This window comes from Oryx dammah, unplaced genomic scaffold (assembly GCF_014754425.2).
Source record: "Oryx dammah isolate SB20612 unplaced genomic scaffold, SCBI_Odam_1.1 HiC_scaffold_21, whole genome shotgun sequence".
NCBI classification, from domain to species: Eukaryota; Metazoa; Chordata; class Mammalia; order Artiodactyla; family Bovidae; genus Oryx; species Oryx dammah.
In genome coordinates, this window is record NW_024070205.1 from 30,419,404 (window position 1) to 30,444,576 (window position 25,173).

Here is a 25,173-nt window from a genome sequence, read left to right on the forward strand (position 1 = left end):
AGGCTGAAAGACAGACATAACATCTGCTCCTGTGAGTAGTACAATCAGTGCTGGGATTTTCACAGCCTCCCCAAGTTTCTTAGGAGAAAGTTCGAGCACTGATTGGGAAGGATTGGGACCCTGAAACTAGGAATGGGATGTCTGGTTGGCCTTAGATGAGGCTGAGTACCTCAAACCCCTGGGGCCTCTGAGCCCCTCCCATGTCCAAGGAGACAAGCCCCTTTCACTATAAACCCTGTGAGAACCTCCTGTGGACCAGATACTTAGAAAGAGGCTGCTCATTCTACTCGATATCCATAGTTAGCCCCCAGACCCACTGGTCCAATCTCTGCATGCTCAGGGTAGGGGAGAGTACAGGGTCCAACCCAGAATAAAATAAGTTACAGTAATAGATCCAAACAATTTCAAGACACAATTAATCAATGCCAAGAATCCTGGGGATTATGTGGGGACGGGTCAGGGGTGTCAGACCACAGTGGAGGGAGCACAGCTCAAGCTGGGTTGGCACCATTCACATAGGTGCACCAGCCAGAGATTCTAAATTTGTGTGTTGGCTATGTGCTCCCCGGGGGTTCAGCGGTGGAGAATCCGCCTGCCAAAGCAGGAGATGCAAGAGGCATGGGTTGGATCCCTGGGTTGGGATGATTGCCTGGAGGAGGAAATGGCAATAATTCCAGGATTCTTGCCTGGGACATCCTCAGGACAGAGGAGCCTGGTGGGCTGATGAAGCTGAGATGCCAGAACTCTCCTGTGTAATGTAGAGGAAGGAACCCAAGGGCACAGGGAGGTGACACGTTGGAGAGGACTTATCATTCGTGACCCATGCCTCTGATACAGCCTCCGGTAGGGCCACAGAACTTACTTTAAGTATTTCTGTGGTTAACTATACAGACACATTTCCTGATTTTGAAAAACCCTTGCATTTCCATGTACCTTGCAGTCAAACATTTTGTGAATTCAGGTTTGTTGGCACTTCATTTAGTGTTTCTGAACTGATAATTTGTACATGAAATGGGTTTGTGGCTTTCATTTGGTTGAGATTATGCTTTCTAAAAAAAAAAAAAACTTGGAAGGGAACTGTATTTGGTAATTTGTAATAAACTATAATGGAAAAGATAGAAAAAAAGAATATAGATATATACATATATACGGGTAACGGAATCTCTTTGCTGAGCCCCAGAAACTAACACAGTATTGTAAATCAACTATCCTTCAACAGAAAAAAATAACTTGGAAGCTTTTCTTCTTTTTCTTGGCTGTGAAGGAGTTTAAAGCAATTACGAGCTGACTGTTCTTTAAAGGCTGGCGGATCTCCCCGACACCATCTGGAACTAGAGCTGTTTTGGGGGAAGCTCCCTAACCACCTTCTTTTTCCCTCCACGATAATTGTCCTGTGCAATTGTTACATCTACTCTGGAGTCAGTTCAGTTAAATAATATTTTCCTAGGAACTAACACATTTTATCCAGGTCTTCAAATTTATTTGCACAAAGTTGAGAAAAGTGATGTCTTATGATTCTTTAAATTTCCTGTGTGTTGTTTTTACTTCTAAAAATTTTGTGGCTTTGTGCCTTTCCTGTCTTTCCAGATTAAGTCAGCTACTGGTTCATCTGTTTGATTTTCGAAGAACTGTATTTTGGATTTTTGAGTTCTTTCCCTTTTCTATTCCTAATTCATTAACTTCTGTTTCCTGTTATTCATCCCTGCCTGTTAATTTCCTCTATTTCACTGTCCTTTTTAAACTTCTCAAGTTTAGGATGCACTTCATTTTGATTGGCTAGTGATGCACTCAGGGCGTGAACTTTCCTCTGGGCACTGCAACCCATAAGGGCTTCCCTGGATTTTTTTTTTTTTTACTATTTTTCCAATATTCTGCGATTCCAGTTTTGATTTCTTTTTGGATCCAAGAGGTGTTTCACCTGCAGGGAATTTTAAAACATCAATTTACAGCTTTATTGTCTTTAGAGTAAGTAATGGTCTCTGTACCACATCACAAACATTTCTTGGTAACCTCAGATTTTGAGAAAACAAGGTGCAGCCTGTGTTCTCAGGGGGACAATCTGATTTATATTGAAACCACCTGATCATTCTGCTATAATGAAGGCCATCTAGGGCCTGTGAGTTCTTGTCCACTTGGGTGCTGTGGCAGCAGGCTGGGATATGGCCTCACATGGACCTGCAGATGTGGTAATGACCCCCAGCCCCTGTGGAAGTGGGTGGGGAGGACTTGCGGGGGGTTCTCTGCCAGCTCAGCAGTGAGGAGCTGGGGGTGGGAGACTGGTTGGGGGCTCTTCAAAGATCATCAGCTTCTGGGAAGCTGTGGTGAGTCAGGCATCTGCAAGCTCACTGTGATGACCTCTGGCCTTGAGTGGACAGATGAGGGCAGGATGTCTTGGGGGGAGGAGAGCAAATGCACCCTCTGTCCCCTGCTTTACTTGATGGCTGGTCCAGCAGTTGTGTTCATGAACAGGAGAGAAAAACTGCACAACTCGGACCTGGCTTCTTTGAAACCTACAGCAATGGGACCAGGGCTGGACTTCTCCACTCCCTCCAGAAGTTTTCCAAGCCAACGGTGGTGGGGGTGGGTAAGTTTAATTATGTAGGAAGCACCTCTACATCTGACAGGAGATCAGATGCCAAGTAGACATTTGGCTGCTCTGCTCATCGGGGGCCCCTTGGGGCAGGTGTCTCTGCTTGGCAGGAAGGGAGGCCATATCATCCTCCCAAGGTGCTGGTTTCCCTGGAGAACAACCTTGATGAAAGCATAGGTTTTGGGCCCAGTTTGAGAGATTTTGCTCTTGAGGGGCTCCAGGCCCTGCAGGATGCCTGGCCAGAGGTCAAGCCAGGGTCAAGGGCTGCTCCACATATGGAGGAGGGTTTCCTGGGCTGACACCATCTCCCCAGGGCTATGAGGGGCCAGCCTGAATCCCACTCGACCTGCAGGTCCCAAGCCAGGGATAAGGACAGGACTTCTCTCTGAGGCCCAAGCCCTAGGTGTGGGCCAAGAGAGCCCCAGCTTTGAGGACCAGGTCGCTATTCAGGAAAGAGGCTCTGAGCTTCCTAAGATGGTTGCTCCAGGCAGGTGGCGAGCTCTCTCCTCTGCCTCCCAAGGTTGGCCATCTGCCAACCCAACCAGGACTAGGAAGAGGGAGAGGGTTGGGGAGTACCTCCTCAAGCAACCTCCCCAGGGGCTGGATGAAGAATGACGATGACAGGGTGGCCCCACAGCTGGGTCTGGGGAGTGCTGGTCAGTGGAGCCGGCAGCCAGAGGATGCCTCCCTCCGGATTCTCGCCTTCAGTCTCTTCAGGCCACTGTGCTCTGGGTCCAACAGGAGGCCGGCCTCAGCCGCCGTCCAGGCCTCGCTGTAGCGTTGCTCAACCAGGCAACACCGTGCCTGGCACAAGAGTATGTGGGTGGCTGGAGCCCGGCCTGGCCGCTCCCACAGGCTGCTCTGGGCCTGAGTGGGTGCCAGATGGAGGGCCTGGGTGAAGGCCCCCGCAGCCCCAGCCTCATCCCCTAGACCCAGCAGCAGGCGGCCCCGGGAGCAAAAGTCCTCCACTTGTGTCTGGAGGTCGCTGTCCCTCGAGCCCTCTCGGAGCACGTGGTCTAGGTCCCCAAGTGCCCGGCTAAACTCCCGCAGCTCAGCCAGGCAAGTGGCCCGACGGCGCAGGTGACAGGTGCTGCTGCCGCCTGCCAGGATGGCCAGTGAGCAGTAGCCCAGCGCCTGGCGGGGCTGTCCCAAGTTCAGGAGGGTGTCAGCTTCCTGGACTGCAGCCTGCACAGAGGGGACGGAGGGAGGGAGGTCAGGACATCCCCTCCGAGCCCTGCACAGCCAGCTGCTGCTGGCTCCCCCGTGAAGATGCCGTCTGCTTCTTCTGGGGGGTAGTGTATGGAGGCACAGGGCAGTGACCACCCCCTTGCAATCCCTTCACCCTGCTTGGGTGTCCTCCTGCTTCTCACAGCCCTACTGTCCCATCTGTGGTCCCAGCTCCTCTTACCTGGGTGACCTCCTCTCTTCCCTCTGCTCCTCCCCCTCTGATGGGGCCTCAGCCAGTCTCCCCCCTCCCTACATGGCTGCCCAGCCCCAGGACAACAGCGAATGCCCTTCTGCCCAGCCTGTTCCTGGAGCCCCCTCCTGGACCCCAGATCAGAAAGGCAGGGTCTGCTCTGTGCTAGCGCTTTTCTCACTTCACTAACCAACTAGCTGCTCCTGCAGGCCTAGTGGAGCCAGAGTCAAGGCCAGGGAGACACTCTCCAGGTGCCCCTGGTGTGTCCAGGAAGGCTGTGGTGGACTCACCCTCTGCCCCATGGATGCAGCAGGGCAGGGCCAGAGGTCAGAGGGTGCTGTCCATCCTAGCACTCTTTCCCTGGGGATTGCTGGACTGAGGCCCCGGCTGCCCCCGTCTGGGTGGAGCAGCTCCAAGGGCCAATGCCACCCCTCTGCCCCCCAGGCTCACTTTCCTTTTCTGAGTGTGGCGGAAGCCCCTCGCCAACTGCCCCGGATAAATCCGCTTGCCTCCTTTGGCTCCTCCTGCTCTCAAGAACCCCCAGTGGCTCCCCAAGGCCTGATGGGGAACAAACCAGACGCTGCCTCTCCCGCTGTCCCTCCCTCTCCCATGCAGCGAGGTGATACCAACGCCCCCCGGCCCCCGCCTGTCCCCAGGAAAGCACAGTGCACCCAGCAGGTGAGCGCGTGGTCTTGTCTTCCCGGCTGTGCCACAGAGGATCTGTGACTCTATCTCTCGGTGCAGCGCCCTCTCTACGGGGGAGGTCAGGAGCATCAGCAAGAGTCAAACCCTCGCGAGGCCCAGGGCAAGTATTCTACCTCTTCTTGCTTCACCTACGGGTTCTGCGAAATAGGGGTGGAAAGTGACAAGGCGCCACCAAGCGCGCAGGCGTAGTACCGCCGGAAACGGGGCGCCACTACTTCCGTCTTACTTCCGGATTGGCCCGCGTCGCCCAGCAACGGCCCAACGTTTCTCTAATTCTCGCGGCGGCGAAACCCGTCTCAAGGCGGCCAGGTCCAGCGTTCATCTCCCTGCCCAGCCCTTCTAAGAACTCAAAGACACACCTTTGCCCAGCCCTGTCTTGTGAACTCCGAGACCTCAACCTAGCTCCCTTCTCCTAGCTCACAGCCCTCCTCCTCTTCCTCTGGGCTCTGAGACTCTAGCCCAAGACTCGCCTCTGAGATCTCTGGGCTTCGCAGCCGCCACTCTGGTTCTCGGTCCTGATAACACCCTCCTTGGTCGGCTCAGAGCTTCCTTGATATGTTCTTTGACTTCCCTTGTAGCTCAACTGGTAAAGAATCTGCCTGCAATGCGAGAGACCTGGGTTCGATCCCTGGGTTGGGAAGATCCTCTGGAGAAGGGAAAGGCTACCCACTCTAGTATTCTGACCTGGAGAATTCAGTCCATAGGGTCGCAAAGAGAGCAAAGACACGACTGAGAGACTTTCACTATCAGTTTTGGTCTGCTCAGCCCTACAAGGGCCGCCCCCCTACATTGCCCATGGCTCCTTTAGCTCTTTCTGTCCCTAATGCCCATCCAGCCAACTTCCATACTAACCCCGCGTTGAAACCCCTTGTCTGGTTCTGTTTTCCTGATGGACCTGGAGTGACAGAGCCTGTGGAAGCATAAAGAGGTGAAATTCTTGCCCCGGGTCGTGCAGGGGCTCTTGACTGGTCTGCTGATGCTCTTGGCTTCTATCGCCTACTGGTCCCTTCAGTGCCCACCCCGTCCCCTGCTTCCTCAAAAAAATAAAAATAAGGTTAAATTCAGCTGCTGCAGGGAAATCCATTCTGTTGTCTGCATTGCCCTAGTCCGCCTCCTGTACCTGCCTGGCTGCTTCTGCCTCCAGCAGGTGAAGGGAGGGGCCTTTCCCTCTGTCCCCACCCTGAGCCTCTCCTCATGCCCCTTCCCCTGCACTCCACACTAGCTGCATTTTGATCACCTGTTTCTTGAACATTCCCAGTTCTTTCCTGCCTCCAGTCTTTTGCCTTGGCCTCTGTATTGCCATGGCAATCTCACCTCCAGAGCTGCCTCATAACCCCACTGCCCTGTCTCATGGTCTTCCTACACTTTCACCCTCTGAAATGAACCCCCCCACCCCCCAACACAGTGGTACCTCCCTGGGATGTGAGGGCCATGGTGCTGGCAGTGGCTCCACCCAGGGCCTGATGGAATGTGCTCTTACCTTCTCGTCAAATGAGCAGCTGAAGGAAAAAATCCCCTACCCAAACAGCCCCAGCCCAACATCCCTTCAGGGTCCCTTTTGGTTCACTAAAGGTTCACCTGCTTGCTCTCTGGATGGACGTCCCTCACCTGGCCTGACCAGGGGGTTGGGGCAGGGTTCCAATGAGGGCCAAGTGTTCCTACCTGCCTCAATATGGCTCTGAAGATGCCGTCCCCTCCCTCTTCTCAACCCCGAGTCAACTTATATGTTTTACACAAAGAAGACACCCTGGGGGTGTCAGGGCTTGAGCTGGCCAGACCTAGGTGCCTTCTCCTGATCAAGTACAGGGGGCTTGCAGTGCTGCCCAGGGCCCTGGGCCTGGGGGTCTCACACCTCAGGTGCTGGAGAGGGGCTGGGCTGGGGACTCCGAGGGGTGCTGTGCCCACCTGGGTGAGGCTCTGCCGCTCCGAAGCCTCCAGGAGACACAGCAGGAAGCCGAGGTCCTGGGCATCCGTCTCTGCAAGGCACTGCAGGTCCTGTGCAGCAGCCACCACATCCCCCTTCTTGAGCCGGAGCAGCCCACGCCGGGCACGAGCTGCCTCTGATGGAGGGGTGGGGTGCAGGACTTTTTGCAGATGGGCACCGGCCTCCTCAAAGCTGCCTGTCAGGGATTGGGGAAGGACAGTCACAGTGGGGCTGGGGCGGTGGTGGGGGCGGGGGGACACTAGGAAGCTCACTATAGCATTTCTTGTTCAACGCTGGCTCTGGGAGTGGCTGGTTAATGGAAGGCCTTAGTCCCAGAAGGAAGGAGCAGGGAACAGAGGGGCAAAGTGACACCCTGCACCTGATGACTGAGCCCCCCACCAAGGGGGTGTCATTAAACTCTATGACCTCCAGGTGGAGCAGCAGGACTTGGAGTTCCCTCACCATGGTCACTGCAAGGACTGCTTTCTCTCCTGAGCAGGGCTGCATGGGATCAGAGCAGCCTCTGGGGTCCCCAAAGGCCTTGGTGGGGGTACCTCACAGGCTTGGAAGTGATGATATGCCCAGGAAATGCAGGTTTCAGAGAGAGCTTCCTGTTCAATTTAGTGCTGGAATATTCTCAGGATTTTGCAGTAAAGACTGATGTTTTGGTACATGTGGGCCTAAGACAGTCTCACCCAGAACAGGGCAGTCTGTAAACATCTGAATAAATGCATGAGTTAAAGAGGAGGCCTAAGCATCTGAGCCTTTCACAAAACCCCACATCATGGCTTCATCTCATCTCCCGGTGGACAAAGTTGCACAGGGGACCCACATGGGAACAGGTCACAAGTTCTGGGACTCAGGGTGGGAGGTACCTTAGATGCTAGTGAGTCCACCAATGGGTCTCTTTCTCCCATTTTACAGAAAAGAGTCCAGGATGGGAGAAGTAGGGACGATGCTCACGTCCCGTGTCTGGGCAGACACATACCCACCGCAGCGAGCGCATCTGCCAGGAGCATGTGCCAGAGGGGCTGCCTGGCATCAATTTCAATCAGTGCCTTTCCCGCAGCCAGGAGGTTCTGGGCGTCCTTGTCACTGAGGCGGGCCCCTGTGTCCGGCAGCTGACTCAGGAGGGTCCGACAGCGGGAGGAGAGGCTCTGGGTGATGAGGGCCTGGGCCTCTGGCTTCAGAGAGCGGATCTCGGGAACTGCAGTTCTTGGGCTGAGCCTCAGAGCGGAGAGGATGTCGTCCACAGCCTCCTGCAAGGGGAGGAGGGCAGGGTGGGTGGCAGAAGTCGTCCCATATTTGTTGTGTTCCTCTCAGTGCCCTAGTGTTGGGGACACCAGAACGGGCAGATGGCCTGGTCCCTGCCCTTTCACCATGGGGTGGGGGTCAGTCAACAGGAGGGCCTCTAGGGTGAGCTGTCAAGGCAGTGTGTGGCGAAGTTATAGCAATGGTATCAGAGTTCTGGACAGGGGTGATGGTCTGGAGCCCGAGAAGGGCCATGCTGATCAAGAACCCACTATGGCACAGAGTGGGGCTTGGGCTGGCAGCAGAAGGGCCAGAGGCCAGGGGCTGAGACTGTAGCTCGGAGGTGAGGAGGGGAAGAGGAGTCTGGAGGCCCTGACGGTGCTGTGGAAGCACGTGAGGTCTGGGGAGGCTGGGCCCTCTAGGAGAGCCTTGACCCTGGTGAGTCATTTGCATCTGACCTCTGAGCTGGCCAAGAGTCAGGAGCCATGAAACCACCCTCCGGCCCACCTCCTGCTGGCTTTCTACTTGTCCTCTCCTTTGTACTTTGCTGTCTTTTCGCCTCCTTTTCTTCCTTTTAGGTTAACTGAAAAGGTTTATTATTTTATTTTAGTTCCTCCTTTAACCACTTCACTCTGCCTCTTTTTGGGAATTCCCTGACTGCCCCGTGGTTAGGACTCTACATTCTACTTCAAGGGGGCACAGGTTTGATCTCTGGTCAGGGAACTACGATCCTGCAAGCTGCGCTGTGGCCAAAACAAAAACACAACACAACACAACAAGAAACTCTGCCTCTCTTTAACATTTTCTAGCTGTTGTCCTATAGGTTACAAAGTCGCTCGCTCAGTTGCTCAGTCACATCCGATTCTTTTGACCCTATGGACTGTGTCACCAGCCAGGCTGCTCTGTCCATGGGGTGTTTCAGGCAAGAATGCTGGCGTGGCCTGCCATCTCTTCCTCCAGGGGATCTTCTCGGCCCAGGAACTGAACCCGCGCTTCCTGCATTTCCTGCACTGGCCACTGAGCGACCTGGGAAGCCCATAGGTATAAAATGTGTCTCTAGAAATGCCATCCCACTGTCTTCTGGCTTCCATCGTTTCTACGAAAAGTCAGTCATTGCTCATACCGCTCCTCTGTTGTTCAGTTATCTCCGACTCTGCAACCCCAGGGACTGCAGTACACCAGGCTTCCCTGTCCTTCACTACATCCTGGAGTTTGCTCAAACTCAAGTCTATTGACTTGGACTGTTACTGTTGTTCTACTATATGTAATATTTCTTTTTCTCTCTGGCTGCCTTGAATATGTTCTGTTTATCTTTTGTTTTCAGAAATTTGATCAAGGTGTGCCCAAGTGTGGTTCTCTTTTGTGTTTATCATCTTGGGATTTGTTAAGCTTCTTATAAAATTTTTGGGCATTATTTCTTCAAATACTTTTACAACAACAGATACATGTATTAATATAAATACATGTACATATATTTGTCCCATTGTTTCTCCTCTGGGACTATAGTTATACATATGTTGGACGGCTTGGTATCATCCCAGAGGTCACTGAAGCTCCCTTCATTAAGAAGAAAATCGTTTCCCCCACTCTGTTCTTCAGGCTGGATAATTTCTACTGGTCCATCCTTAATTTTACTAACCTTTTCTTTGGCAGTTTCCAACCAGCTGTTAAGCCCATCTGGTAAATTAAAAATTTTGGATACACATTTCAGCTCCAGAATTTCCACTTGATTCTTCTCTATAGTTTCTGTTTCTCTGCTATGATTTTTCATCTGTTTACTCATTATGAAAAGTTTTCCTTGACATTCTTCACATGTTTATAATCCCTGTTTTAACACCCTTATCTATTAATTTCAGGAGAAGGCAATGGCAACCCACTCCAGTACTCTTGCCTGGAAAATCCCATGGACGGATGAGCCTGGTAGGGTGCAGTCCACGGGGTTGCTAAGAGTCAGACACGACTAAGTGACTTCACTTTTACTTTTCACTTTCATGCTTTGGAGAAGGAAATGGCAACCCACTCCAGTGTTCATGCCTGGAGAATCCCAGGGATGGGGGAGCCTGGTGGGCTGCCGTATATGTGGTCACACAGAGTTGGACACGACTGAAGCGACTTAGCAGCAGCAGCAGCTATTAATTTCAACATTTGCACCATCTCAAGTTCTGTTTCTATTGAGTACTTAGTTTTCCGATTATTGGTCACATTTCCTGGTTCTCTGTGTGTTCAGCAGTTTTTTGATTTTGGGCTGGAAGTTGTGGATATACATGGTAGAGTCTGGACTATGTCACCATCTCATAAAGGAGGTGTGTTTTATTCTGGTGGCTCATTTTGGTTCTGTTAGATTTGGTTTTGTTCCTTGTGAGGGCAGATCCATTTCAGTTTTGAACTTAGTCCTAAAATATCACCTTGACTTGGCTTCCCTTGTGGCTCAGTGGTAAAAAAAATCTGCCTGTCAAGCAGGAGACATTGATTCGATCCCTGGGTTGGGAAGGTACCATGAAGAAGGAAATGGCTACACACTCCAGTATTCTCACCTGGGAAATCCCATGGACAGAGGAGCTTGGCGGGCCACAGTTCATTGGGTCACAAGAGTCGGACATGACTGAAGTGACTAAAAACATGACCTTTACTTAGGACATGGTCTCAGCTGAGTGCCTAAGGTATTCAGAAAAGTCTCTCCTCTGGTGGGGTCAGGATTCCAACATCTCCTGCCACCTGTGAGCTCTGTGGGGCCCCTGCATGTGCAGATCAGCTCAGACAAGAACCCACCTGGAATCCCATGAAGACTTCTCCCCTCTGCATAGCCCCAGTTTCTCCATTGCCCTTTGTTGCAAATTTCAGCTACTGCACCAGCCAGGAATCCCAGGCTCTGCCTCCTCAGCTCAGCAAGCCGACTGCCCCACCTCCTGGCGAGTAACAGGAAAGGCTCCCCAGGCAGAAAGTCAGGTTATTGTGGGGCTCCCCTTTTGTGGTTTCCCTTCTCTCAGGGATGGCAGGTCTTCACTGTCTGTTGTCCAGGGCCTGAAGACAGTTGTCATGTATTTTATCTAGGTATTTTGTTTTCAGAAGCCCAGTATCTATTACCTCTTCTAGCCACACACTTTTAAAGTTCAGGAACAGGGTTCTCCTGGAGCAAGTGTTGGGGGGACAAGGTCTTAGAGAGACAGAGTCCTTAGATGGCTGGATGAAAGTATGGTCCTCTCTAACCCTCTCTAGACCGTGACCTGGATCCTACCTGACCCTGGTGCTGGCCAGTGGTAAACCTATTGGCTGGTTACCTTTGCAAGGAAAAAGTCCAATTCGGTGCTGGCTCATGGGAATTCCAGCTACCCACCCATGGAGCCCTCACTGAGGACCAGGCACCAGGCTGAATGGGGCTTCCCAGGGGGCGCAGTTGTAAGGAATCTACCTGCCAATGCAGGAGAGACAAGAGATGTGGATTTGACCCCTGGGTCAGGAAGGTCCCCTGGAGTAGGATATGGCAACTCACTCCAGTATTCTTGCTTGGAAAATTCCATGAACAGAGGAACCTGGCAGACTACAGTCCATAGGGTCTCAAAAAGTCGGACATGGCTGAGCACACTCCCATGTACCAGGCTAAGTATCTGACAGCCTTGAATAAGCACTTCCACCTCAAGGCTGAGGATCTGATGACCTTGAACAAGCACCCCCTGCCCCTATTTTACTGATGTTGAAACAAAGCTCAGAGATGTTTCAGGATTTGCTCAGAAAGTTAGAGGTGGGGGAGAAGGGTTCTGGATTCTGGACCCTCGCAAGCTGACTCAGAGCTTCTCTCTTAGTGAAAGGCTGGAGGGCTTGTGGGCACTTGGCCTCAGCCCATCTCCAGGAGGAGGAAGTTCGGGGGGGACAAGGTGGGGTAACCTCTGCTTAGAACTGTTTCTGAAGCACCCTTCAGAGGAACTGCTGGCATGTTGGGAGCACCCAGGGCCGGGGTTCCAGGGGTCCGCCTCCTGGCTGAATCCCGTCTCTGAGAACCCGGGTGCTTTCCCAGCACAGGAAGGAGCCTGAAGAGGGCTGGGTTCCCAACCACACGTGCGTGCCCAGGCTGAAACAGACACCAGGTGCCAGTGGCCTCGGGGGAAACGCGATACCCTGGCAGGCAGAAGCACTGTCTGCAGATGCTGTCATTCCAGTGGTATTTTGGATGGATCACTTTTCCTTGTCTTCTAGGACCCCAGTCCTTAAGGAATTCAGAAACCTGGCAGGCTGGTTACCTCTGGGCTGTACTTTGACCCAGAGAAGCATCAGAGCAGACAGTTGGTTTCCGTTTCTCACCCATGACATCGCTCTTGGCTGCAAAGTGCCCTTGTCCAGGGCTGTTTGGCCGTGGCTGCCTCTGAACACAGCTTCTCTGTGGAAAGTACCTGCCCTGGGGCTGGCAGTGGACTACCTCCCACCTCTGTCCCTGCATGCCAACCACCCAAAACCACAGGTCCTGTATAGACAGCTTAGGGTGGCATCCAAGAGGCAGCCAAGGTCTCTTTACTCTAAGGTGGGGTCCCCCAGTAAGCCCGAGGCTTTGCATATTTATCCACACTGATGGATGCTGGGAGCACAGGGACTCTTCAAATGAGAGCGAAAGGCTACCTGAAACCAGGGATGTGATGGTGAGGCTCTGTGAGCCCCAGAGCAGGCAGGGTTTGGATGCATGTGTCGCACTCGACGCCTGGCCCTGCGTCCTCTCTCCTGGGGGGCTGAGAAGGAGCGCAGTACCTCTCCTGAGCACCACCACCTGCCCTGCCCCAAGTGGGGAGCGTGGGGCTGGTACCTTCTGCTCATCCAAGGCCAGGTGCAGGATTGCCCGCCCGCACAGCGCCTGTGCGTTCCCCGGCTCAGCCCTCAGCACGGAGGTGAAGTCGAACATGGCTGTCTTCTTCTGGCCCAGGAAACCGTAACAGCGGGCTCGGGCAAGCAGGGACTCCGTGGCCTGGTTTCCTGAAGGAAGGGGGCATGGCGTCAGGATGTGACCTCTGCCGGACACAGCCAGGTTCAGTGTGTCTGCCCTCATCCAGCAGGGAAGGGGTGCACCAGCTCTGGGGTCACCTGGGGAGCTCACAGATTGCTGGGCACCAAGACACTCTGGGGAGCAGTCTGGATTGGCCTGGGGGCCCTGGCTGTGGAACACAGCCTGGCTCTTGGAGCCCAACCCAGATGAGTAGTGTCTGGGAGAGCTGGTGGACAGTCAGAGGGGGCTTCCTAGAAGAGGGGGCACTGCAGCTGCATCTGAGGTGAGATGAGGGGAGGTACAAGGGGGGAAGGATCCGAGCAGCTGGTCATGGAATGGCTGCAGGCGTGACGGTGCCAGGCTGGTCCCCCTACCCTCAGGGCCTGGATGTGTGGTATGGAGCCCAGGATACAGGGGAGGGTCCCAGCTCAGGCCCCAGCTGGCTGGGCCCTCTTCTAGGCCTTGGCATGAAGGTGACCAGGGGCCATGAAACACCTGTGAACCAAGCCTGTGCTCAGGCCGCTGGTGCCTGACAACCCCCCTTCTCCACACGGCACAGGCTCCCCTTATCCCCAGGTACCTGGCAGAATGGGGGTGGGAGGAGGAGGGTGGGAGGCTCTTACCTGAGGCAAAGATGGCCAGAGAGAGGTAGGCGATGGCCTCCCTGGTGTGGGCCCCGCCCTCGGCCCCTCCCGGTCGTGCCCGCAGGATGGCCAGGGCCCTCGCGTGGCAGTGGCCCCAGAGCAGCTGCCGGTCCTCGTGACAGAAGACGGCCAGGGTGGACTGGAGGCAGGCCGTGTCCCCGGACTGGACCACCTTCTTCACCAGCTGCAAGGGAAGGGGTGTCACAATTGGGTCCTGTCTGAGGCCCGCCCAGACAGCTCCATCCCCATCCTCCGCACAGGGGTGTGGCTCAGGGAAGCGGCTTGCAGGGGCGTGGCAGGCGAAGGCGTGGCTCATGGGGGCGTAGCTCATGGGGGCGTGGCTCTTGGGGGAGGGACTTCGGGCTGGGGTGGTGGTGGTGGTGGTGGTCTTAGCCTTCTTGAGCCGTGCCTCCTCCTCCATTACCGGCAGGCAGAGATCTGGCCTTACGGACCTGCGCAAGGCAGGTCTGAGAAGTTCAGGAAAAGCGGGCTTTCAAGCTAATAAAGTGACAGAGGCCCAGGGAGTCCTTCAGAAGGCACCAGGAGGGACCCTGGGACCTGTCCCTGCTCTGTGCGGAGTGAGTAGGGAGGGGGCGGGACATAATTTCACAGAGACCCACCCGATGCTGCCCCTGCCCCCTGCACATGTGTGGACGCCGGTCCCAGAGCAGGACAGGCAGGACCCAGAGCATCCTTCCCTCCCACCCTTACGGCCCAACTCAGGGCGACCAGAGCCCAAAACAGGCCAGAGTGGAAGAAGGAGGCTGAGAGGTTCCACAGCCCTGCCCCGAAGTCTGACATTTCTTCCCTGGGAACATGATCTTCTGCCCTCACAGGACCTGAGGGAGGCGAAGTCCTGGGAGCAGAGTGGTCTCCGAGGGAGGAGAGCAGGGCTGGAGAGTCTGGGGGCTCCTCCACTCTGGGACAGGGTCACCAGCAAGCCTAGTTCACTTGGGAGATTTGGGACTAAGCTCCGCTGACACTCAGTTTGTGGCTTTTTCTTTATAACAACAAAAGCAAATGCAGAGCACTGCTGCATGATGGAGGTCGGCTGGGCCCTGGGGTGCCTGCTGCAGCTAATTCTCATGAGAACCTGAAAGGCCAGGGTACAATTGAGGAGACTGAGGGTCAGAGAGGTGAGGACCTGCTGGAGGTGGCAGAACTGGGGCTGAGACAAGCTGTGCCTGGGACCAGGTGGGGCTGGGACAAGTCTGGGTGCAGGGTGTTGAACGAGGTGTCAGTGGGGGCCTGCTGCCCTCCACAGCACTGTGCCCTGTGTCGAGCTGCCCTGCTGTGGCCTGCTGGGGCCCTCTCACCTGGTTGGCATCGTAGGAGAATCCCCTCCGGAGCTGCAGCAGGGCCAGCCGCGCTAGCACAGGGGCCGCCTGAGGCCTGCGGGAGAGGGCTGCCAGCAGGGCCTTGTGGGCGTCGTCCAGGAGGCCCAGGCGATACAGGGCGTCAGCTGCCAGGAGGCGCGAAGCCTCATCCTCTGTGTCCAGTTCCATCAGGAGTGTGGCCAGCTGGTGCACGCCGCGGGCATCCCTGTGGAGAGAGCAGCTGGGGGAGAGCTGACCCTTCCCTACACCCCTTTCATCTGCCCAGGAGGTGGGATGCAGGCAAATCCTACTTCCTGCACCTTGTCCAGGCAGCTTCCTTCCTGCTGCATCTCAGAGACCAGGTTTCTGCTGGAGGGTGCCTGCTCACTGGCCGCAGAGCCTGGAGCTGCCCTTTCTGACCCTCTCCCGGCCTATGGGGCAGGCACTTCACAGATGAGGAAGTGAGGCTGTATGTTGACCCCCAGCCCACTTTGCCCTAGTTTTCTTTTCTGCAAAAACAGGTTAACAGTGTTGGCCTTGCAGGGCTCAGGTGTGTGGTCCACAGAGCTAGATAACACACAGGCTGCCCTTGGAATGACCCCGGGGCCCTCCTGGGAATGAGCTTGAGCTCCTACTGGGACACAGCTGGAGCCTGGAATTGACAGTTCCCAAGAGACAGATATAAAGGGTCCCAAATCTCCTGCAAGAAAATTCCTCCTCACCAGCAAATCAAAGCGATGCAAATGAAGGAACTGGGGCCGAGGAAGCCAGTGTGTGTGTGTGTGTGTGTGTGTGTGTGTGTGTGTGTGTGTGTTTGTGTGTGTGTGTGTGGTGTAGGGATGAGGATGCTGACATCAAACATACCAGGGGCCCCCCAGCTCAGTGTTGTTAGTTTTGCTAAAACACCTTCTCACCACCTCCCAGGAACCAGAGAAATGCCGGTCAAAACATCTGCAGGTTTACCTACTGGGCTGCCGAAAAAATTTGCAGAAGGAGCTTCAGGGCTAGAGCGTGTGGCCTGATTGGCAAGTGGACAGCTCCAAGGTCAAGGGCCTCACAGGGAGCTGTGCCCTCTGACCCCAGAGCTCAGCTTCTGTTAAATCTTTAGGGCAGACTAGTCCACGACTGGATGTTACCTGGGTAGCATTATAACTAAGAGCAGAGGAGCTGGGAATACCCGAAGCCCTGATGGGATGTTCACAGGATGAGCTACCAGGCTGTCTGAGAAAGGTAAGTAGCAGCAGAAGAAATGTTCATGATCCATAGGCTCAATAGTGAGTAAAAACGTGGATTATATTTGCATATTGAGCACAAATTCCGTTTTGTGGACTCTATTTTATATGGACAAAGAAACGAGGGAATGCAAACAGTGGGTGCTGGCTAAGTTCTGTTTTTTTCATTTCCATTTTTGAGTTTCTAATTTCCTAAGTGCATAATGTATCTGCACTTTGGGACCAAGGGTCCAAGATCTGCGCCCCAGGACTAACCCCCCACCAGTGCCTTAGGGAAATCACCCAGCAACTCCCTGCCTCGGTTTGCTTATCTATAAATTAGTACTGCACACACCCTGACTACCTTGGAGCAGACCAGAATGAAGCAGCAGCCCCAGGTGTGTGTGCGGGGCTAGTGTTTACCCTTCCTGCGCAGCGGGGCTGTCTGTCTCCGCGGCCTTAGTTCGGCGGCCCCGCCAGCTCTTGGGTCCTGGCTCTGGCCTCCCCTGCAGCATCTTGCGGCCCTCTTCGCGCAGCACGGTCAGCAGCAGCCCCCGTTGGTTCCAGGGCACGTAGGTCTTGGTGACAAGCAGAGTTTCCTCAGGGCCTAGGCGGCAGGCGGTAACGTAGTCCAGGGCACCCAGGAAGGCGTTGCCAGCCAGCACTCGCAGCAGTCCGCGGCCGCACAGGGCGCGCACGCAGCCGCTCAGGTGCGGCGGTCCCAGCTCCACCACTGCCTGGAAGTCCTCCCGGGCGCTCCCTGAGTCGCCAGAGTGTAGCGCGCAGAAGCCGCGCAGCGCCATCAGGGGCGCGCGGTCCCCGGCACGGTCCCCGGTGCGCGAGGGCCGCAGCAAGCGCTCGCACAGCGCGCGGGCGCCCGCCGCGTCCCCTGCCAGCAGCAGGCACTCGGCCAGTCGGGCGCCCAGCGCCGGGCGCGCCCCGCGCGGGGCGACTCGACACAGGACCCGGAGCGCGCGGGTCACCGGGACCAGCAGCTCACGGCCAGAGTCCTCGCGGAGCTCGGGGCGACTCCGCACGGTCTCCTGGAAGTGGGAGAAGCCCAGGTCCGCAGCTTCCTGCACTTGGGCGTGCAAGCGCTCCCGGTCCCCGGCGGAGAGCACGGTCTCGAACTGCCTCCGAGCGCCCGAGGGGCTCTCGCGGAAGGCCCGGTGCAGGTCCCGAAGCAGGTCTTGGGCCCCGCTGTCTAGGAAAAAGGTCGCTGCAGCGCGAGTTACCAACAGGGCGGCCAGACGCTCACCTGCGGAGAGAACAGAGGCGTTGGTCTGTCTGCTGGGCCATGTCCTCCAGGGGAGCCGCCTGAGACTCCAGCCCTTCAGTGGGGGATCCTCTGAAGCGTCTCATGCCAAGCCCCTGGAGTCTCTCAGTGGCCAAGGACACCGCATGAAGAGGACGAGGGCTGTCAGGAAGCTGGGAGCCCCTCAGACGGTTCCTGGCCTCTAGAACACAGCCTCAATAGTTGTGGCACACAGGCTTAGTTGCTCTGAGGCATGTGGGATCTTCCTGGTTCAGGGATTGAACCTGTGTCTCCTGCACTGGCAGGTGGGTTCTTTACCAATGAGCCACCAGGGAACACCGGGGTCAATTTCTGTTGACTTCTTTATCTCTTGACTGTGGCTCACCTTTTATTTTTGTTTCTTTGCATGTTTAGTAATTTTAAAAATTGTACCTTAGACATCTGGTTGATCTTTTGTGGAGACTCTTGGTTCAGTTATGTTTCTTTGAAGAGAATTGAATTTTGTTTTAGCAGACAATGAGTGTTCATTGGAAGGACTGATGTTGAAGCTGAAACTCCAACACTTTGGCTACCTGATGCGAAGAGCTGACTCATTTGAAAAGACCCTGATGCTGGGAAAGATTGAAGGCAGGAGGAGAAGGGGATGACAGAGGATGAGACAGTTGGATGGCATCAATGACTCAATGGGAGATGAGTTTGAGTAGACTCTGGGAGTTGGTGATGGACAGGGAGGCCTGATGTGCTGTGGTCCACGGGGTCGCGAAGAGTTGGACATGACTGAGTGAGTGAACTGAAACAGGCTAGGATCAAACTCCAAATTCTGTCTTCTCAAGTGGGCAGCAGCTGAAAATCCCATTTAGTTCTTGCAGCTTCCAACTGTTACTTTTTCAGGCCACCCAGTCTCTCTTGTGTGTGCAGGTCAGTGGACAGCCAAGGATTTAAGTGGATTTAATATACAAATTTAATCTCCTTGCAAAGAGACCAAACCAGTCATTCTTAAAGGAAATCAACCCTAAATATTCATTAGAAGGACTGATGCTGAAGCTGAAACTCCAATACTTTGACCACCTGATGGGAAGAGCTGACTCATTGGAAAAGACCCTGATGCTGGGAAAGATTGAAGGCAAGAGGAGAAGGGGACGACAGAGGATGAGGTGGTTGGATGGCATCACTGACTGGATGGACATGAGTTTGAGCAGGTTCTTGGAGTTGGTGATAGACAGGGAAGCCTGGTGTGCTATAGTCCATGGGGTTGTGACTTGGTGACTGAACAATGAAGAACAGCAATACATGGATTTGGGGGTCTTATCTCTTTTCCTCCCTGAATGTGGCTCTCTCCTTTTTAGGATTTCCCCTCTAACTTTGCAACTACTCTTTTCATCCCTAGTTTCTGTTATATGACATCTCAAATGAGTAAAATGGCAACTTTCTGTCCTATGTGGATTGAGGAGTCGAAAAGCTGCAAAACTACAAATCTTACCTTCTATAGTCTTCATCTTTTAGGGTCAGTCTCTGGTTTCTGCCTGCATTTGGTCACTGTTCAACTGCCAAATATTTTCATTTTACATTTTGCCCCAATTTTATAATTATCTGTGGGACACACAGTTTAGTCCAGCCAGTTCAACATTATTAAAATCCAGAATCTTTTATTGTTAGATTAAAAAAATTTGACAATCTGGTGGTGAGGGGATATAACATGCGATAATGTTACCACTGTTATTTTAGTTTTCATTTTCCTGATTGCTGGTGAGGCTCATTTATTTAAAAATACTTTCCTGCCAATCTGGTGGGTAGAGAAAGTGGTATCTCATTGTTTTAATTTGCATTTGTATCATTACTATGATGTTGAATATTTTCCACATGTTTATTAGCCATCTGTGTTTTCTCTTTTGGGAAATGCATTTGCCAGTTCTTGTACTGGATTTTTTCTCCCTTATGGATATGTAGGAATTCTGCAAATACTCTGGGTACTCATCTTTTATCCACTGAGTATTTTGCAAATATTTTCTCTCTGTTGTGGATTGTCCTCTCATTATGGGCAAAATAGAAATTTAAAAATTTCAATTCGATCAAATGTGTCAAATTTTTCTTTATTGTTTCCATTACTTTTGCATCTTAAGAAGCCTAGCTATACACAGAACCTTAAGATAGTCTCTCATATTTTCTTTTAGAAAATGTAAAGCTTAGCTGTTAACATAATTCACCTGGTATTTACTGTTTTTTGCATGATTTGAAGTAGAGAATCAGTACTATGCTTTGAATCATGGTCCTCTTTTTTCCCCTGTAGCTTTGCAATGCTCACTCTCATATAGTAAGTTCCAGATAATTATAGGTCTGTTTCTGGCCTCTCTAATTTGTTTTATTAGTTCATCTATTTCTTAAGTCAACATCTTTCTGTGTTGATTAGTATGCTGCTGCTAAGTCACTTCAGTCGTGTCTGACTCTGTGCGACCCCATAGACGGCAGCCCACCAGGCTCCCCTGTCCCTAGGATTGTCTAAACAAGAACACTGGAGTGGGTTGCCATTTCCTTCTCCAATGCATGAAAGTGAAAAGTGAAAGTGAAGTTGCTCAGTCGTGTCCGACTCTTCGCAACCCCATGGACTGCAGCCGTATAGCTTTATATTAACTGGTAGAGAAAATGCTATACCACTGTCTTCTTCTCCATCTTCTCCCCTCCCCACTCCCCTTCTCTTTCTGCTCTTACTCCTTCTTCTTTGTCTTGTCTATTATTGGCCCTTTGCTCTTCTTCTGTCATATCAAATATTTCTATCAGTAGACGTTGGCTATCTCTCTGCTTACAGAGGCATTATTTATTCTCTTTTAATAAATTTTTAGTGTTCTCCATAAAGTCATATGACTCATTGAAATAAATTATTTTCTTATGCTACAGTAAAAGGTGTACTTTAAAACCATTAGGCTCCTATTCATTGTTGGTGTCTGTAAACATAAATACTTTTTGTATCTCCTGTTAAATTCTACTCCTATATCTAATACATTTTTGTTGTTTCTATTGGGGTTTCTACATAGCTAATCATATTGTCTGAAATAATGGTTGCTTTATCTCTTTCTTTCTAGACTTATTATTTCCCCTTATTGCACTGGCTAGCATCTCTAGTGCAGTGATGTATAAATGGGGGAGTGGGCAGCCACCACATTCTTGGTTCTAAAATATCACCATTAAGTATGATATTTTGGTAGGTTTTGATAGATTTTATCTTTTCCAATTAAGTAAGTTTTCTTCTATTCCTGGTTGTTTAAATTTTGGAGATGTTAAATATTATACAATACTTTCCCCTAATTTATTCCCTAATTTCTTTTTTCTTCCATTAATGAATGTTGTAAATTATATTATTATGGAAACATAACCCTATATCCTGTATTATTTAAGTCAGTTTTGGTTAAAGGATGCATCAAAAACCAATGCTAAGACTCAGTATGCAGTTGTTACTGTTGCTGTGTAACAAATTGCCACAAAACCTGGTGACTTAAAGCAACAACTGTTTTCTATTTGCCATGATTCTTCTTCAATTTGGGCTGAACTGGCAGTTCCGTCAGTCTTGTCGGGGATCACTTCTGCGGCTGAAGCCATCTGGTGGCTTGACTGGGCAGGCAGGTGTAAGGTGGCCTCACTCACATGTCTGGGGTTTTGGTGTTGGCCATGGGCTGAGCCTCCCTCCTGGTGTGTGCCTTTGTGATTCACTAGTTACCTTCGGTGCATGGCACTGGGGAGGTTCCGGGAGGATGGAGATGGAGCCTGGCTTCCAGAACCACACAGCATCACTTCCACTGTTTTCTGCTGGTCCCAGCTAATCTCAAGGCCAAGCCAGCTCTGTTTCCATGCTGGGTGAACCATGGCTATGTCTCTCACCTACCCCAGTAGTTCTTAATGAGGAATCTTGAACAAACAGGAGACAGCTGCCGGGGACTTTCCAAAGATAAGCAGTCAGGGAACTTCGACCCCTGGGAGACGTGACTCTTGTTCTGTGTCTTGTCCTCATGCGTTGAGTGTCTGTACTGTTGCTGTTGTTCAGTTGCTAAGCCTTGTCCAACTCTTTGCGACCCCATGGACTGTAGCACGCCAGGCTCTCCTGTCCGTCACTCTCTCCCAGAGTTTGCTCAGATTCATGTCCATTGAATTGGTGATGCCATCCAGCCATCTCATCCTCTGTTGCCCCTGTCTCCTCCTGCCCTCAATCTTTCCCAACATTAGGGTCTTTTCCAATGAGTCGGCTCTTCATATCAGGTGGCCATAGTATTGGAGCTTCAGCTTCAGTATCAGTCCTTCCAATGAATATTCAGGATTGATTTCCTTTAGGATTGACTGGTTTGATCTCCTTGCAGTCCAAGGGACTCTCAAGAGTCTTCTCCAGCACTACTATTCCCTGTAACTCCACCCACTAAGAAGGACTGAAGATATTCCCAAATATGGAAGACATTGTTCAATGTTTCCAGGGACTTTGGATAAGTAGCCTTGAGAATAGAATGCATTTGTTATAAGAATCTACATTTGTAAAAAGTCTGTTATAGCAAAATGTATTCATTCACATAGTAAGCCGTGGTTGTGCGGGTGTGATAAGGTGGCTCCCAGTGACGGAAGCAATTTTGGCCTAATTAAGGTGGTGATTGTAGGGAAGGTTCTCCTGTCCATGTCAGAGCCCAGGCAGGACAGACAGCTTCCTGCCATCTCTAGGGGGTGGGGAGCAGAGTTTTTCTATAACATGTTCTTTGAGGCTGCGGCCCATTGGAGGTTGTGGATTTCTGTAGGGGCTCTGTTTTTTTGTGCTCAGTTGCTTCAGTCATGTCCAAATGTTTGCAACCCAGTAGACTGTAGCCTGCCAGGCTCTCCTGTCCATCGGATTTTCCAGGCAAGAATACTGGAGTGGGTTGTCATTTCCTTCTTCAGAGGGTCTTCCCAACTCAGGGATTGAATCCAGATCTCTGCATTGCAGGTGGATTCTTTACTGATTGAGCCACCAGGGAACACCAATACATCCAGGTTGTCACTGGTTCTTCTGACCAACTGGCTATAAATCAGAGGTTCCTCTGAACCCCTCTTTGTTTAGTCGCTCACTCTGTCCAACTCTTTGTGACTCCATGGACTATAGCCTGCCAGGCTCCTCTGTCCATGGAATGCTCCAGTCAAGAATACTGGAGTGGGTTGCCATGCACTCTTCCAGGGGATCTTCCTGACCCAGGGATCGAACCTGAATCTTCTGCATTGCAGAAGAGGCAATGCCTCAGGTGCCCACTGAGGCACCTGCAGGGGCTCTACTGGCCATTAAAGTGAAAGACTTGCCCCTCATCCCGGGAGTTGCTGAATGACCCCAGCTCACAGGCCACTGTGTGTTTGTGCTTTGGGCACCAAGGGCCTTCTACTCAGGATTCTGTTGTGACTCTGTTGAGCATTTTTAGGTCGTTGATAGTAGGAGGACAGCAGGATGTCTGCTCTGGCATATTCCTAGAAAGAAATCTGCTCACTTTTCAGTTCTGTCTGGTTCCCGTCTCACCTTGGCATCACCAGGAGCCTCGCAGGTACACTGGACAGACATGCCTCGCCCCCTGTGCATGGATTTGGCAGAGGCAGCTCTTTATCTCATAAACACAGGTGTCATCACCCTGCGGGCTCCCGTGTTCCCTCCTTCTTCTTGTCCTCCTGTCCCATTTGCTGGGTCCTCTTTTGTGGGGAGCAGTGTGGTGGCTAGTTAGGAGCACGGGAGGGCCACATTCCAGCCTCTGTGAATGCTCCGTGTGCCCTTGCTGGCCCCATCGGCGGAGTGGCTATGCCTGGAGCCAGCTTCCAGTGGCACTGTGCGGTGCCGCGCACAAATGCTTCTCACACCTGCACGATGGGTCTGCTCACTGAGCGGCAGCTCCTGGCCCCCGCCTCTAAGTGTCCAGCTGCCCCACTCTGTCCTGGGGGCTCTCCCGATCTGGACCATGACCATCAATCTCTTCCTAGTGTGGATGATCCCCAAACACCTTGAGACTATGACCTCCGGATCTCAAGGCTCATGTGTCCAGCTGCCTAACTACACATCCAGTTGATGGACTCAAGGAACATTTTGGAAGAACTTAGCGGGTGACTGGAGAGCACTTAGTGGTGAGACCATTTGCAGGGTTTGATACACAATTTCACTGAATCTGCCCAGTAACCTTTAGAAGTGGGTATGACCATCACCCCCACATGTGCACAGGGGGGCCAGCGGGTGGCAGGGAGTTGGGAGTGGGGTGGCAGGCTGGTGTGTGGCTCCCAGGTGCTCCCAACCACGGCCCCACTACTTCCAGGCAGGAGTAGCATCTCAAACTGGGGGTGTCTCCATCCCCTGAGGCCACCTTTTCTGTCTGCTCTTCTCTGTCCTCCGCCATCCAGCTGCTGAAGGGGAACTCTTAAATATCCTTCCCTGTGCACCGCCCCCCTGCCCCGTCCCATCACTACATCCCGCCAGCCTTATCATTTCTGTCTCAGTGATGACTCACACCTGGACCGCATCCAGCCTCTGGCAGTTTCTCTTCTCAGTCTGGCCCCCAGGGCATGTTCTGTGCACAGCAGACAGAGACTTGAAAAATGCAACTCAGAGCACCTCACTCCAGTTTAAAACCTCCCTGACTTCTTGCTGCTCTGAGGAGAAAATCCAAAGTCCTCAGCCAGAGGGCTTAGCCACGGCTATGCCTTTAGAGTCTCCTGTTGCCCTCTGCCCCCACCCACCACTCCCTGCCAGCCATGCTGGATCCATTCAGTGGCATGGACACCCCAAGTTTTTTCTCACACCCTGTTTCTGCTGCCAATCCTTCAGTCTCAGCTCAAATGATGCTTCCTCCAAGAAGCCTTCCCTGACCAGCAGGCTAAAACAGCACCTTGCATAGTCACACAGTGCTTTCTCAGAGCACAAATTTTCTTTTCTTGGTGCTCTGTAAGGTCAGGGGCCTGTCCGTTTTGTCACTGTGGTGTCCCCAACGCCAGCACAACCCCCACCATAAGCAAGACTTAACCACGCAGTGAAGTGACAGCAGGAGCAACTTTTGGCCTGGTCCGTGGTGGGTGTGGAGGGCATGCCTACCTTGGAGTCTGCAACCCGTTGGGGCGGCCTCTAGGGCCCGGCTGCAGGCCGCCCGGCAGTCCTCATACCTGCCATGCTGGAGCAGGGCTTCAGGTGATAGGGTGATGCTCCAGATGCCCCCAGGGTCCAGGGCTACAAGGAGTCCCTGGCAGTTGGTCACCTGTTGGCTGGCACCGTCCCCAGCCTCCTGATGCTCTGAGATGTAGTTCTGGAGGGCTCTGACCAGAGCAGGGAGGTAGGGCTGCTGATGCGTGTGAATGAAGGCCATGGTCCGATCGGCGCTCTCCACGAAGGCCTGGAGGTAGTCAGCCACCCCGGTGTGCACCTGTGTTCTGGACAGGACCCAGGCCAGGGCGCGGGTCAGCCGCAACTCCAGGCTCTGCTGGGAGTGGGCGTCCAGTAGGACCCCACAGCGCCGCACCACTTCCCCGTGGTGCCCGTGTGCCAACAGGCCAGCCAGGGAGTGCAGGGCAGCAACGGGGTGGTCAGGGCAGAGGGTAGCCAGGAAGGCGCAGGCCAGGGTCCCTGTCAGGGAGACCACCGCCATGCCGTCCCAGTGGATGGCTGGGATCTGGCTGTCACCTCGGCACCAGGCCTCTAGGGTGGCCACCACAGATGACCCCCGGGTCTCGGGCAGGGCAGCTCGGATGCTCCGCAGGGCCGAGGGAGCGTGGCAGCTGAAGGCAGCCAGATAGAAGGCGGTGGCCAGCGGGGTCTCCCCCAGGGCCAGGTGCTGGTCACCCTCTCGGCAGAGGCAGGCCACGAGCTCCTGGGCCGACATCACGCCCGCATCTCCGGTGGGCCCGTGTCCATCCTCACAGCACCTGGAGGGGG

General features: G+C 53.0%; 1 protein-coding gene across 1 annotated transcript; it reads right to left on the bottom strand.

The window, feature by feature from the left end:
• Positions 1-1,840: 1,840 nt before the first annotated feature.
• On the bottom strand, positions 1,841-25,157 carry TTC34 (tetratricopeptide repeat domain 34). Its single transcript, XM_040264178.1, has 9 exons — positions 24,340-25,157; positions 16,448-17,282; positions 14,814-15,039; positions 13,477-13,681; positions 12,677-12,843; positions 7,625-7,895; positions 6,618-6,832; positions 3,245-3,775; positions 1,841-3,086 (listed from the first exon to the last, which is right to left on the bottom strand). The coding sequence occupies exons 1-8, from the start codon at positions 25,118-25,120 to the stop codon at positions 3,248-3,250; spliced, it is 3,228 nt and encodes a 1,075-aa protein (XP_040120112.1). The 5' UTR covers positions 25,121-25,157; the 3' UTR covers positions 1,841-3,086; positions 3,245-3,247.
• Between the last annotated feature and the right edge of the window lie 16 nt (positions 25,158-25,173).